This window comes from Zonotrichia albicollis, chromosome 4 (assembly GCF_047830755.1).
Source record: "Zonotrichia albicollis isolate bZonAlb1 chromosome 4, bZonAlb1.hap1, whole genome shotgun sequence".
Lineage (NCBI taxonomy): Eukaryota > Metazoa > Chordata > Aves > Passeriformes > Passerellidae > Zonotrichia > Zonotrichia albicollis.
Genome location: NC_133822.1, coordinates 45112353 through 45125071, shown reverse-complemented (window position 1 = coordinate 45125071; position 12719 = coordinate 45112353). Strand labels below are relative to the sequence as shown.

At 35.7% G+C, this 12719-nt stretch overlaps 1 protein-coding gene across 1 annotated transcript in view; it reads left to right on the top strand.

Moving 5' to 3' along the window:
- PTPRQ (protein tyrosine phosphatase receptor type Q) overlaps positions 1–12719 on the top strand; it is a 130544-nt gene that overhangs the window by 96765 nt on the left and 21060 nt on the right. The window contains exons 51-55 of the mRNA XM_074539671.1: positions 2659–2758; positions 3549–3677; positions 4935–4979; positions 11186–11212; positions 11866–11947. Coding sequence (XP_074395772.1) covers positions 2659–2758; positions 3549–3677; positions 4935–4979; positions 11186–11212; positions 11866–11947 — 383 coding nt within the window. The remainder of the gene's footprint in view (positions 1–2658; positions 2759–3548; positions 3678–4934; positions 4980–11185; positions 11213–11865; positions 11948–12719) is intronic.

Sequence of the window (12719 nt, the reverse complement as noted above, 5' to 3'; positions counted from 1 at the left end):
CTTCTTTAATAATAATCTTTAATAATAATGTAGGTTTCCAACATTATACTTTCATTTTATGAGCTGAAACATTAATTTAAATTTGGCAGATGTATTCATGCCAGTTCAAAAAATCCTACATTGCTCTGGTTTCTAAATCTACTGATATAAAAAATCTTTGATTTGGAAAATAAGCAAGTTAATCTTTTGGTGCAATTTAATATTATGTGTTTGAAACAGAAAAAAATATAGAAAATCTTGAGAAATCATTTTGTGAGACATGTCAGATGCTCTTGTAGATAATAGGAATTTTGTTAGGAGGAACACTGAAGCAGAAGTCATGGAAATATACAGCTGCTGCAATGTTTTTTAATTATAGTAAAGGATGCATTTTAATAGGGCGCCCACCCACCCAATCATATTTGTTGTACCACAACCTTCTTTTGACCCCTTTTTTTGAGAGGGGGAGTTTCTTCTTCACAATGCATGACTCTCATTGCAAAGTTATTGTCCATGCTACAATGAAAGGTCAGCATTTTCCATAAGATAATTAAGGTACAGTGATAAATACTGTTTAAACTTGTAATACATTAAGGCAGCTTGTAACCTTTTTGTAATCTCCATTGGTTTTGTAGATCACTCTGGGGCAACTGGTAGTTCTGTGTAAGTGTACCTTTTCCATGTTAAATATAAAGCTGATGAGACAGGAAATAATCAAAATGGGATTTCCTGACACTGTCTTTTGCATAGAAACTGACCTTAAGGTATTTTATTATTGCAATTTTTTATCATCATGTATTGAGTGCAGTACTTCAGAATTATACATCACAATATTCTCTATATTTTGTCTCCTTTTCCATGCCCATGATTATCTCTACAGACATTCCTATAAAGATATGTTTAGTCCTCCCCTGTTGCAAAAAAGCATGAGAAAATGTGAGGTTTTAATTCTTGGTTGGCATCCTACCAGCAATGTTTTGTTTAATAACATTTGCATTTTTTGGATTAATGTTAATTGCACATTTTAACATAGACTTCAATGTGCAGTGCAAAATAGATATAACTTTTGTAGAGGTTTCTTTGGATATTCTTCTCTTCTTTCACTTTGCTAACACTTTTGCCCTATCACTGTGAAAATTGAGTGGCAGGAACTTTTTCATTCCTTTTCTCATTGAAATATTTTTGTATGTACTTGGTTTTCTATCCTATTATCTTAAACGAATATTAAACTTTTTCTTACCTTGTAATGTCCAGTGTTGCATCTAAAATTTTACTAATGCAGTAGAAGGATTGTTTCAGGTGTTTTTCAAACTCTACTGAGTTCTGTTGTCTGTCACTTCATACAGGCCTGATATTGCTTATTAATGTCAGTGTCAGTCTATAGTATTCTTGTGCTTTCTTCTGATAAATTTCTAACTAGCCTACTGCTTCCTATGCTGTATTATTGTAGCTGATTATTCCTGCCTACATGTAGAACCATGCACTTGTTCTTACAAAAGTTTATCCTACTGTTTTAAGGTGACTTCTTTAGATAAATCAGGATCATTTTGAATTTTAATCACATTCTCTTGTGTACATCAGTCCAGATCATTTGCAATATACTCTCAAATCCAAAAAATCATCCAAAAAGCCAAGACAATGGTGTTTTCCAGTGTGTCCTTGGGAGGGTGTCATTCCTTGTCTGGGAAATAGTTTCATATGGCAGGAAAAAGTACATTTTCTCCTTCTCCCTGAGGCTAAACAGGAGCTAAGTTCTTCTACAGTGGACCAGCAAGTGGAGGTGAATGTCAACAAAAGGGAACAATACCTGCAGTAGAATTCCCTTGCTTTTCTTATTTTCACTGTTGTCTAAGACAAAAAATAGGGTGAGTTTCATTTGAGGTACAGGATCACAGGAAGGGTGGGAAATTAAATGAGCCCCAGAAATTTAGCATTATAGAAGTTCAGAAAGAGATCTAGAAACTACTAAGCTAAATAGTTTATCAATTTTTGAATGAACTTTCATTCTCACCTGGAAGGACTGATTGGAATACTAACACCTTTACTTTGCTATCATAGAGGCCTTTATGATTACTTTTGATCTACTACTGGTGGTTATTCCTAACAATATCACCAATTCTCACATAAACCAGGAGCATGAGTTATTGGTCAGTGAGGCAGATTAATCCATAAAGTTCAGATCTCATCATTAGTTCAGTTCTTTCAGCACCCTTAAAATACCTCCAAAAATAGTATGTTTTACTTTGTGTCTGTGAGTGGCAGCTGCAAGTCTTGTTTGTTTAGAGTTGTGTCTCCCTTTTCCACTTGAGGAGCTGGAGCAGTCCTGCAGAGACTGAAGCAGGAGCTGAACTCAGGCCAGGGCTCAGACTGATGTTACTGCACTATAGACTGACCTTAACCTGTTCAGCAGGCAAAATTGAAAAACAGCAGGCAACACCTGCACATACAGCTGTATTAAAATAATGTGTTGGATAGATCAGCAATGCTTAGGAACCCTTACATAAACTCTTTCTCATTTTGTTATACTTTTCTTTCTGAAGCAGCTCTTCAACAAACATAACATGGGTGCAGTTATACAGAGACTGAAAGGGTCTTTCATTATTCCCTAATTTCATGTGGTCAGAAATTTAAAAATTCCAAAGAGTCTATGATGTATTAGCTTTCTGCTTTCTGTTGCAGGTGAAGGACTGACAGGAAGATCTGTAGAAGTTGTCCTTGCTGTTACTTTGTGTATAATTTCAGTTGTTCTTTTGGTGGCTGCAGTATATGCTTTTGCAAGGTGAGATTTATACATTCTTGCCATAGCTGGTTTGAAAACACTCAATAATGGTTTAAAGAAGAGTCGAAACTGTCCTATAAGTGCAACTAATCTGTAATTACAAAATGTATTGATTTTTTGGTTGGGTGGTTGTTTTGTTTTGTTTTTTTATGTAGAACTTTAGGGAGAGAGAACTCACAAAAATTGAGTCTAGTGAGGGTAACCTCCATAGATGAAGAAAATTCAACTTTTCCAGAGGGTAAATCAGAGTGGTGGCCTTTCTTAACCTTTCAGAGCCACTTCTCTATTGACAGATCAGAGCGTCAGCTGGTTGTAGTTATCATGATGGCTAATACTATCTACAGCTGGGTATGAAGTAAATATTTCAATTATATTTTCTGTTTTCCTAATAAATTTATCAGTTAAATACATTGAATTCTCACATGGGGAACACCAATTGAGTTTTAATTCAAGTAGTGAACAAAATATCCATGTAAAGAAGCAGGATGTGTACTGCACACATGGTGCTAGTTTCCTCATTCATCAGTTCTGTTCTTACTCAGCTGCATTATTCAGGCATTACCAAAGAATTTATGTAGGAAAACTAAAAGAACACATCATGTAGATTCTTTCCTCTGAATTTTAGGCAACATAAATGACTAAATTACACCGTTATGAGGGAGACAACAAAAAAAGCCAAGGAAGGATTCTTGGCAACCATTTTTCAGTTTCAGCCTGTCAAATCAAAGCATTGACATATGTGTCCTTAAATATTTTGCATGTGTATTTTTCACTGTTATTTTCCATTTAGAATTCGGCAAAAGCAAAAAGAGGGAGGCACATACTCCCCACGAGATGCCGAAATTATTGACACAAAATTCAAACTGGATCAGCTGATCACAGTGGCAGACCTGGAGCTGAAGGATGAGAGATTTACACGGTAAGCATACTCCTTAGGCAAAACAGTAGCCCGAAGGGTCTGTAGCCATGACCCCTTTCTGACCTTTGCTTGTTTGGAAGTGTTTGCGCTGTTCTTATTTACACAGGTCACTGAGATCCTTTTTCAAAGAATGACCTCCATCCTCAAGACACTTCTCACTAGCTTTTAGAAAATCACTTAATCTTAAGCCCTTTTTACAACAAGATAAAAATCTAAGTGCAAATCACTGTTTAATTGTTAGCCAAAGAAGGGTTACATGTTTTAAACATGCAGAATTTCTGAGTGTTTTTAATGGCCCAATTTTTTGTTTAGGCTGCAAAATTGCACAAGCTTTCTGAAACAGCCAGACTCCTGGAAGTCCCTGACAACTAATTCAAGAACAAATCAACTAGCTCAAGAGCAAATCTGTCATTGTTAATTGACATTTTGAAAACATTTGTCTTTTTTGAAAAAGGGATTGACATAACATCTGGGTTTCTGTGGAGCTCAGCATACTGGCTATCCTAAAATCTACTCATTTAAGATGCATGCAACAATTCACATTTTGTATCTGACAAGAAATCTTGTCACAGATATTTATTAGAAGAATTGCTTTTTGAGTTCCAGAAATGTTGATATTATTCAACAAATAAATATACAATGATGATTATAATATAAATATAATGGTGATATCAATAATATGTGATATCCAACTGTGTTAGAAATATTTGGTGAACGTTCTTCACCTGTCTGTATTTTCCCTGCTGTCTCACAGATGAAACACTGTGGTAGGCAGTCTCCTTAAAGACGAGAAGCCCAAAATAGTCTTGCCCTAGTAGCCAGATATCCTACTGTTGCAGAACTAGGAATAGCTGGAAGATGAAAGGTTGTAGCTGTTGACCCGGGGTTTTTGTGTATGTCTGTGTGTGGTACAGAGCAAGCTGATTGCATGTACAAACCTGTTCAAAATAGAGCACGCAAGAATGGCTGCTGGTGACAGATGAGAAAACATACTGGGAATCATCTGGAACTCATTGATGAAAGGGCTGGGGTATGTCCTGTGCGGGGCACTTGCTCAGATAGCAGAATTTAGTACTGCTAATAACAGTGCAAAGCATCCTCTGAAGGCAGAACCCTTGCCAATGCACTGCAGTAACTCTGCTTCAGATAAATTATCTCCATGGATTTTCAAAATTACCTTGTTTCCACATTGTTAGCTGAATAAGAATAGTACTAATGTTGTTTATGTACTAAAGTGTTAATGGATTTTACTTCCAGATACTCTTCATTTTTCTTTAGACGCAAGGAGATTTTTGTCATCCAGTAAGTTTTTGTATTATTGAAACAACATGGTGTGCTTTCCATTCTCTTCTCTTAACCTGTGTGTTATCATACTATAGCAAATGATATAGCTAATCAGAATGAGGCATCAATCTTTGCAGATATTCTAATGGCAAACAATGGTATTTTTTATAGTGAAATAATGTATGTTGTTAGTCCCTGATGTTGAATTATAGGGCTCCCACAACTATTTTCAAATAAATCAGGGTAATTTTTAAATGGAAATTATAACACAGTATGGCAATATAGCCTTGGTATAAACAACCTATCCTTGAAACAAAAGCAGTGTAAATGTGACATAAGAAACATGCTGTTTCTTTCCTTTGGAAGTTAGGATATATATACTTAAGAGAAATTTGGTCTTTTCCTCAACTTTCTTTTGTACTCACACTGCAGCTGTTTCATACTATGCCCCTGAAATCTCAGCAACATATCCACACAGTCAAATCCTTTGTTGGTTTGCAGATACCATTCTGCCACTTTTCTGTCTGAATTATCTGCATTTGAAATTTTTACAGTCTCAAACTCTAAAGGGTAATTGAAAACTGTAATATTTCATATTATGTGCATTTCATTATGTGATTTATGCACAGCAAGACCTTTACTCAACAGTGCTTCAGCAGTTTTAGTTACATCACCCTTATTTTCATGAGTCAGTCTCACTTTTTGGTTTGCAATTTGCCATGTCCTTCCATCTCTATTTTCCTCTTCCCTCTTTCTAACTGTCCTTTAATGGCCAAAAGCAAAGACTTTCTACTTCTGTCATTGTAAGGCACAGGATGCAGCTGTTAAAATTTTGGATTATTATTTTCCAAACGGCACTGGCACTGAACCTACAGCAGGCTCCTTGCCCAGGTCCTTTGCTGAACATTATGACAAATTGATGAAGTGTAGGCACTAATTGAGAGCTCCTCAGGACAGGATTCATGACATCTTTTCATCTGGAAGACAGAAAATGTGCCCCAAGGAACTCTCCTAGATAACATACATATAGTAATGAGGGGCAGGATGTGCTTTATCTGTCAAAAATTCTTTAGTTTATTTTGGCTTTTGTTTTTTTAAGCCTCTAAGAATCTTTCACTATGTGCAATATTCTGTTCTGATAAAGTCAATGACAAGAAGGGACATTGTAGGTGTCTCTAGTGCTGTCTTTAATATAGTTAATCTTTCCTGGTAATGATGAGTTGTAACAGAGACCTGGCAGAAGCATGGCAGCAGTACCAAGGCAGCTCACTGCAAAACCTAATAACTAAATGTTTTGTTTTCTTGTTTTTAGACTTCCACAGTTGCACCATAAAAGAACTTTTGTACCTGTTGCCACTGGGGAACATCTATGCTGAAGTCAGTCATAGTGCCAGTTCTTGACCTGATCATTCTCATGATTTGTGGCTAAAGCAGCGACATGTCAGCATGTTTAGTTACAGTATTTAATGCTGATGACTGCAGTCTAACCTTCACAAATTTCCCATGTGTTTGGGATGGGCATCACTGCATCTGCACTACCTACATTGGCTGCATTTAGGCAGCTGTCTCAGCTGTATTTGCAGTGCTTGCTGTGCTGCAGTTCGTGGCATCTTGCAAGTGTATGAGGAGGGCACAGATGGGCAGATCCCTTTTCCAGACTGGCATGTTTGTATTTTTCAGGCAGCAGAAAATCAAATGAAATCTGGTCCAGCTTCACCCTGAAAGGGCAATGGGGAGTTTGTGTGAAAATCTTAGGTGAAAACAGAACAATATAGATTTATTCTCTCTAGCTACTAATCACTTCATTCAGTGCTCATTTGAAGGGGGTATTTTGGAAAACAGATTTTTTTGTCACTACTCTGACATTATATTATTCAGCTACTATAAATCAATAAAGGCACACACTTGCAGCTGACAGAGTTCATCCATAGAATCAAAATAGTCTGGACTGCTCCATGAGATCCCTCTTGCCTTTCTCTCATCCATTGTCTCCTCAGACATTCTCTCATACTTGGTGGATTGCAGCTTATGATCTTGGCTCATATTCTCAGAAAATTTTGCAGCTGGTATCTCATGAAAAAACAATAAATTAGAAAAAAATTATTTTCTGTATGAATATGACTGTAAACACTTTTCATAATTTTTAGATCAAAAATTCAACAGCTTGAAACTCAGCAAATGTTTAGTATAGGTTAACCAAAACATTATATTTCACACATTTTTTTAATCTTTTAATATGAAGTACTTTGCACTGTAAAAGTCAATTTGAGTAGGAAAAGAGAAATTTAAAAGTGCTAAGCATTACATTTTGGCAATTTTTTAAACTTTTTTGTGGGTAACTTTTTCTTTTTGACCAGGAAATTAAAGGAAAATCAATACTAGTATTTTAAAATAATAAAAATAATTAAAAACATTATTGACAAACTTCAGTGGCTAAAATTACTAATTCTAGCTAGTACATATACACTCACTCTCAGCAAGTCTTTCTTAAGCATTTGACCAATTGGATGTAGTTTCAGAGGGCATGCAGGGAATTAAGTTATAAAGAATTTAGTGGAAAATGCGATCTTCTTTATGAATCCCAAATGCTAACTTTGAATGTTTGGGACATACATTGCATTCCGTGATGGTGGAGATGGTGTGAGACAACAGTAAAAAACAACCTTGTTCAAAGCATACATAGCCCATCAATCTAAACTGGATTAAACACTGTTTCATTAAACTCACTGAATATATATATATACTGGATGCACTCATCACTTGCCTGACTTAGAACATGTCCGCAGGGTTTGCCAAGTCGCTCTTCAAAGCAGACATTAATCTTCTGTGAATAAACTCTATCCCTAAATTTTCAGTGTGCGCCAGATTTGGTGAGATACAAGTTACTCCTCCCTGTTCCAGGTGCTTACCTAGGAGACAACTTCTCTGGCACCCTATTTTTGCAGTGGTTTCCACAGCAAGGATGAAGCTATTTAGATCCCTGTCTTTTAAAAATCTGTCCTTGAGAAGCTGAACCTTGTGGTTGACCATTTTAGGCTTTTGTTTCACGCTATGTGAGACAGCTTGTCAAGAAAGTGAGGTCAGAAGAAATATTTCTGCATGACAGCCACTGTAGCCCCTGCAAATACCAGGTAATTAGAACTCCTTATGGAAAAGTGTTGTAAAGAAAAGGATTGTCTGATCTCATCTTTCCTATATACTACGCATTCAGTGGGTGTCTATATTTGAGGTAACAGTTTTGCACACACATTTATTTCTATAGACCAGCTTGATACTTGGTGTAGACAGACCTGTCTTCCTTTGAGTAGGAATAGGCTTGGCTTCTGCCTTGTCTTTTTCTTTAACAGGTTTACCTTTAGTAATTACCTATCAAAAAGAGGCTTCCTGAAGTTTGTGCTCCAGGAGAACAAGCTTTGTGGATCTATGTGTCCTGGTTCAATGGAAGAAATGGCCATGTGTTCTCTTTCCTTAGGCCTTTAATATGTAGGAAGGGTTAAGCTCAATATTGCTCTCAATTAACTTGCTAAAAATTAGTTCCTCTGTTGGTCCTAGGAAGTGTTGGTGGTGCTTATGAGTTAAGCCTTTTGCCTACATAGTAATTTCTGTAGTTTTCTGGTTGGACAAAGTTTTAATTCCCTGTGGATTTCAGATGATTGACCCAGAGAGAAAGCTGAGTCTGTGTGACAATATGTCTTCAGTTATCACTGCCAACACAAATAAATGGCTTCTTTCTAGCTCTATCATATGTAATCTGAGTGGGATTCAGATTTTTGATAGTCTTCAAAAAAACCCCACACATGAAACAATACACGGTTTTAAAAGAAAATCAGATTTAATGCTATAAAGCATTCTTTATCTTAGAGAATGTTTTTCTTTCCTCATATCAAAGTCAGGCAAATGGGAATCTGAAATGGTCCAGCTGAAATAAGGACATTTTCAACTTTATGGCTTCATTCTGAATTGTGCTCATCAAGATCTAGTGATATTAATATTTTTAAGTTTTGTACAAAACACTGGGAAATCTGGAGGACAAGATTACATACAGATGAGTATTTGTTCATTGACAAAATACTGTAAGATTATTACTATGTATTCCAAGTCAAGACACATAGGAAAAATACTATTTTTTAAGCCTAAGGATGTTGAAACTGAGAAGTGCTGGAAGTCTTTAGTGAGAACACAAAATTCATCCCTTCTGAAGGTCCTTACACAGCAAAGCCAACACCTTTGCCACAGTCAGACAAGTTAGACATTAACTTTCCTATAAGCACTTTAAAGTAAATCATCTTATGAGCTGCCAAGCTACTGCTATGTGCACTTGCTACTGACAAAAGTGTGACAGTTCAGCAGTTCTAAAAATCACTTAAATTCCTACAGATAGGTTAAAATGTCAAGCCATAGATCCCTTGCTTCTTAAACAAAAACCCTTACACTGTTGGATCCATATACCTTCAGCCCTGAAACACTGAATTACCTACCTGGATTGATTATGCACAGCACAGAAATAATTTTAATTTCTTAATGACCAAACTGCATTTTCTTATTGCAAATTATGTGCAGTAAACCCCTCATTGTTAAAAATGTGAGAGGAGAGTATTTGAAAAATTACTGGAATGTCAACTGGGACATGACTTTTCTGTTGTTTTGTGGTGAAGATAGGTGAATTCAAAGGAAAAAGAAATGGAACTTGCCTTCAAAGTCTGCTTATAATTTTGACCCCCCAAAAGAGCCTACAAATGCTTCCGTTCTAGTCAGACAAACATTTATTTGTGTGCAGTACTTTGGTACAACTATTGAAAGTCCTTATTTTTGTTAGGGATCTTTAGTTCTGTAATGTTGCCAATATTACTAGAAGGTAGTTTCATCTACCACATAATACAAACAACTTATGTGATACAATGAGCCCAAGCTACATGTCTAAACATTCTGAATAAATAGAGTGGCATGCTTTCTTATCTTATTGCCTTCTTTGTCACTCTAAAGCTGTCCTTCAGTTGTCCTTCTTAGTAAGCACCTTTATTTCTGTAAATACTTTTAACTCCAGTGAGACTGATCTAGTGAGGCTTTCATAGCCAATTTGCTTTGTTTCAGGATAACTGCTCTAAAAAAGTATGTGCCACAAAGGCATTCTTCATAGCTTTGAAATTAAATTCCCTGATGCTTAAGAATAAATTATTAACAATTGCATTAATCTCATTGTATTATCTCAATTAAAATTTAAATAATTAAGAGTCGTTTAATAAACTTTTTAAAGCAATTTTTCTTTTTCTATTAAAATTATGGCAGCAATACAGTAGACTTTGTACTATAGAACATTTTTTGTAATATTTTCTGTAAGGATGTATATTTGGAGGAACAGACGTATAAAAGGGGTAGTCAGAGTTTTTTGAAGGAGCAGGTTATCTTTAAAACTGAATTATTACAAACCTTTTTACTTGGTCCTTTAAACAAGCTTTCTGAGTCTGAGTGCTCAAAATTTGGTTTCTAAATCCATTCAGAGGCAATTTTGACGAAGTTTCAAGGCCATCTGAAAGTCCTCTGAGTATAGATGCTCATGTTTCACCTTCATGAAACCTGCTGTGAGATCAAGTTAAAGATTTAATATGTATCACAGTTTTTAAAATTGACATAGACAAAACCAGCCATGAACATGTGAAAAATGAAGATAAAACCAGGACACTAATTTTTAAAATCTTTAGAAAACAACCACAGCTGTGGTTTCTGTAGAAGCACACCAGTATCATGACTCATCTGTGACTCATTTTAGATATCTGCTTCAAATGAGATGAAATTACACCTATTTCTCCTCATTGATTATAAAAGAAATCTAGAGTGACTGAGAAGTAGGCGTCTGTGTTCAGTCAGATTGATCCTACCCTGATGCTCTGAAATGGCCCTTAGGAGAATGACATTGGGTCAAGAATGCAAAATGAAGCCTGTCAATGTGTGTGTAGTGGTGTGCAGCAAGTACGGGTTTCTCAAGGCCATATGAGGCCAGAGAACTGTAAGTGATCTAAAGAAAATGACAGAAACTGTACCTATGTAATTCATATCTGCCGATACCTGAGATAAGAACTAATAAAGACAATCACACAAGGTATCTGAGTTTGAATCCATAAGGGAAACCAATCTTTAGGTACATGGTATTTAATCTAGAACCTATTAAAATGCACAACATTGGTTAACTCTCAGCTTGCTACATTTAACAAAGATCTCTATTTCAGGTTGCTTAGTTATAGAAAATCCATCAAGTAAGTTTACTAAAGATTTTTATGTTATGTGTTCATCGGTGAGTCTCAATGTGTGGTTCCTTCCTCAATGTTAGAAAAAAGCTCCAAGCTGCGTATAAATCATAAAAGCATGACTAATTGCATGGTAACTGGAGAAATGCTTTCTCTCTCTCTGGGGTGAAGCCTGCATGTCTGTGTTTTAGCTTGGGAAGTAATACAGGGTTATTTAAACTCCTCAGGATTTAAAAACCATGTCATTATGAGAATGAGGTCACTGCAATATTTTATATGTCTAAAACCTTGCAATGTGTAAAATGTTTTCTGTCTGACAAAGAAGTATTATGTACCTTAGAATGCAATAACAAATTTACTTTAATGTCAAAACCTCGCTTGAAATGCTATTACCTATAAAAACAATCACAGCCTACAGTACTGTTAACATTAGCAAAATTAAAAATGTTGTGAGGGGGAACAATAAGGGGATAAAATGTTTCTCTTTTAAGTGATCGAAAAGAAATCAAATAAGCATGCTGTAAGCAATTTCTAATTTTCTGCCTATAAGTATAATTTTCCATTGAACTGGAAAATATTGTTTATTAATAAACTACAGTCATATAAAAAGAATGACAAAGATATTCCCTATGGGTTTCTAATTCTTCTGTCTTTACTTTCAGGCCAATAAGCAAGAAATCCTTTTTACAACACGTTGAAGAGCTTTGCACAAACAACAACCTAAAGTTTCAGGAAGAATTTTCGGTATGTTGCTAGCAGTTGTCACAACATCGCAAGACCTTCAGTCGTTTCATGTGTCACATTTCACGTCCATTTTAAGCAGGCAAGGCCATGAAGGACTCTGGCCTTGATAATCAATACCCAATTACCAGGTTGATTGTTTAGAAAGTAACAGTACACTGATTCTGCAGCCTATACTACAACCTGGTCAGAATTATTCACCTTAGTGTCAGCCAAAGATGATCTTCTTTAGTCTCCAACATTTCAAGACCACCATAATTATGCTTTTACATATCTTGTTGCATATGTAGGTTACCTAAGAACAAGTTAAGAGTTTTCTAACAAATACACAGGTGTATTTAACTGCTATAAATATGTTTGTTTTCCTGAGTGTTGATGACTCCAAAAGGAGAGTTAATGTACATTCTGTAAAATTTTCAGGCCTCAGTCATACTGCCATGAAACTCAGGGATGTTTTTCTTTCATAGATTTTGGTGCAGAAAGTCAAAGGTTTGTACATGGTACTTTGGCTTTTGTTCCTCTACACATAATAGGGCATACTTCTTATGCTCTTTAGAATAGCTTCCAAATGAATAGTCTCCATTTCCTTACATGAGCAGATGAACACAGCCAGCCTGCATTTCTGAAAGGGGCCTCATTCTCAAAATATACATTACAGATAATATAATACATGTATAATTCCAAATTTAAATCTCAAAGTTTTCACTATTTTCATTGAGTAATATTTTATGGCTATCATATTTTTTTCTCAACAATAACTTCTTGTTATTTCAGA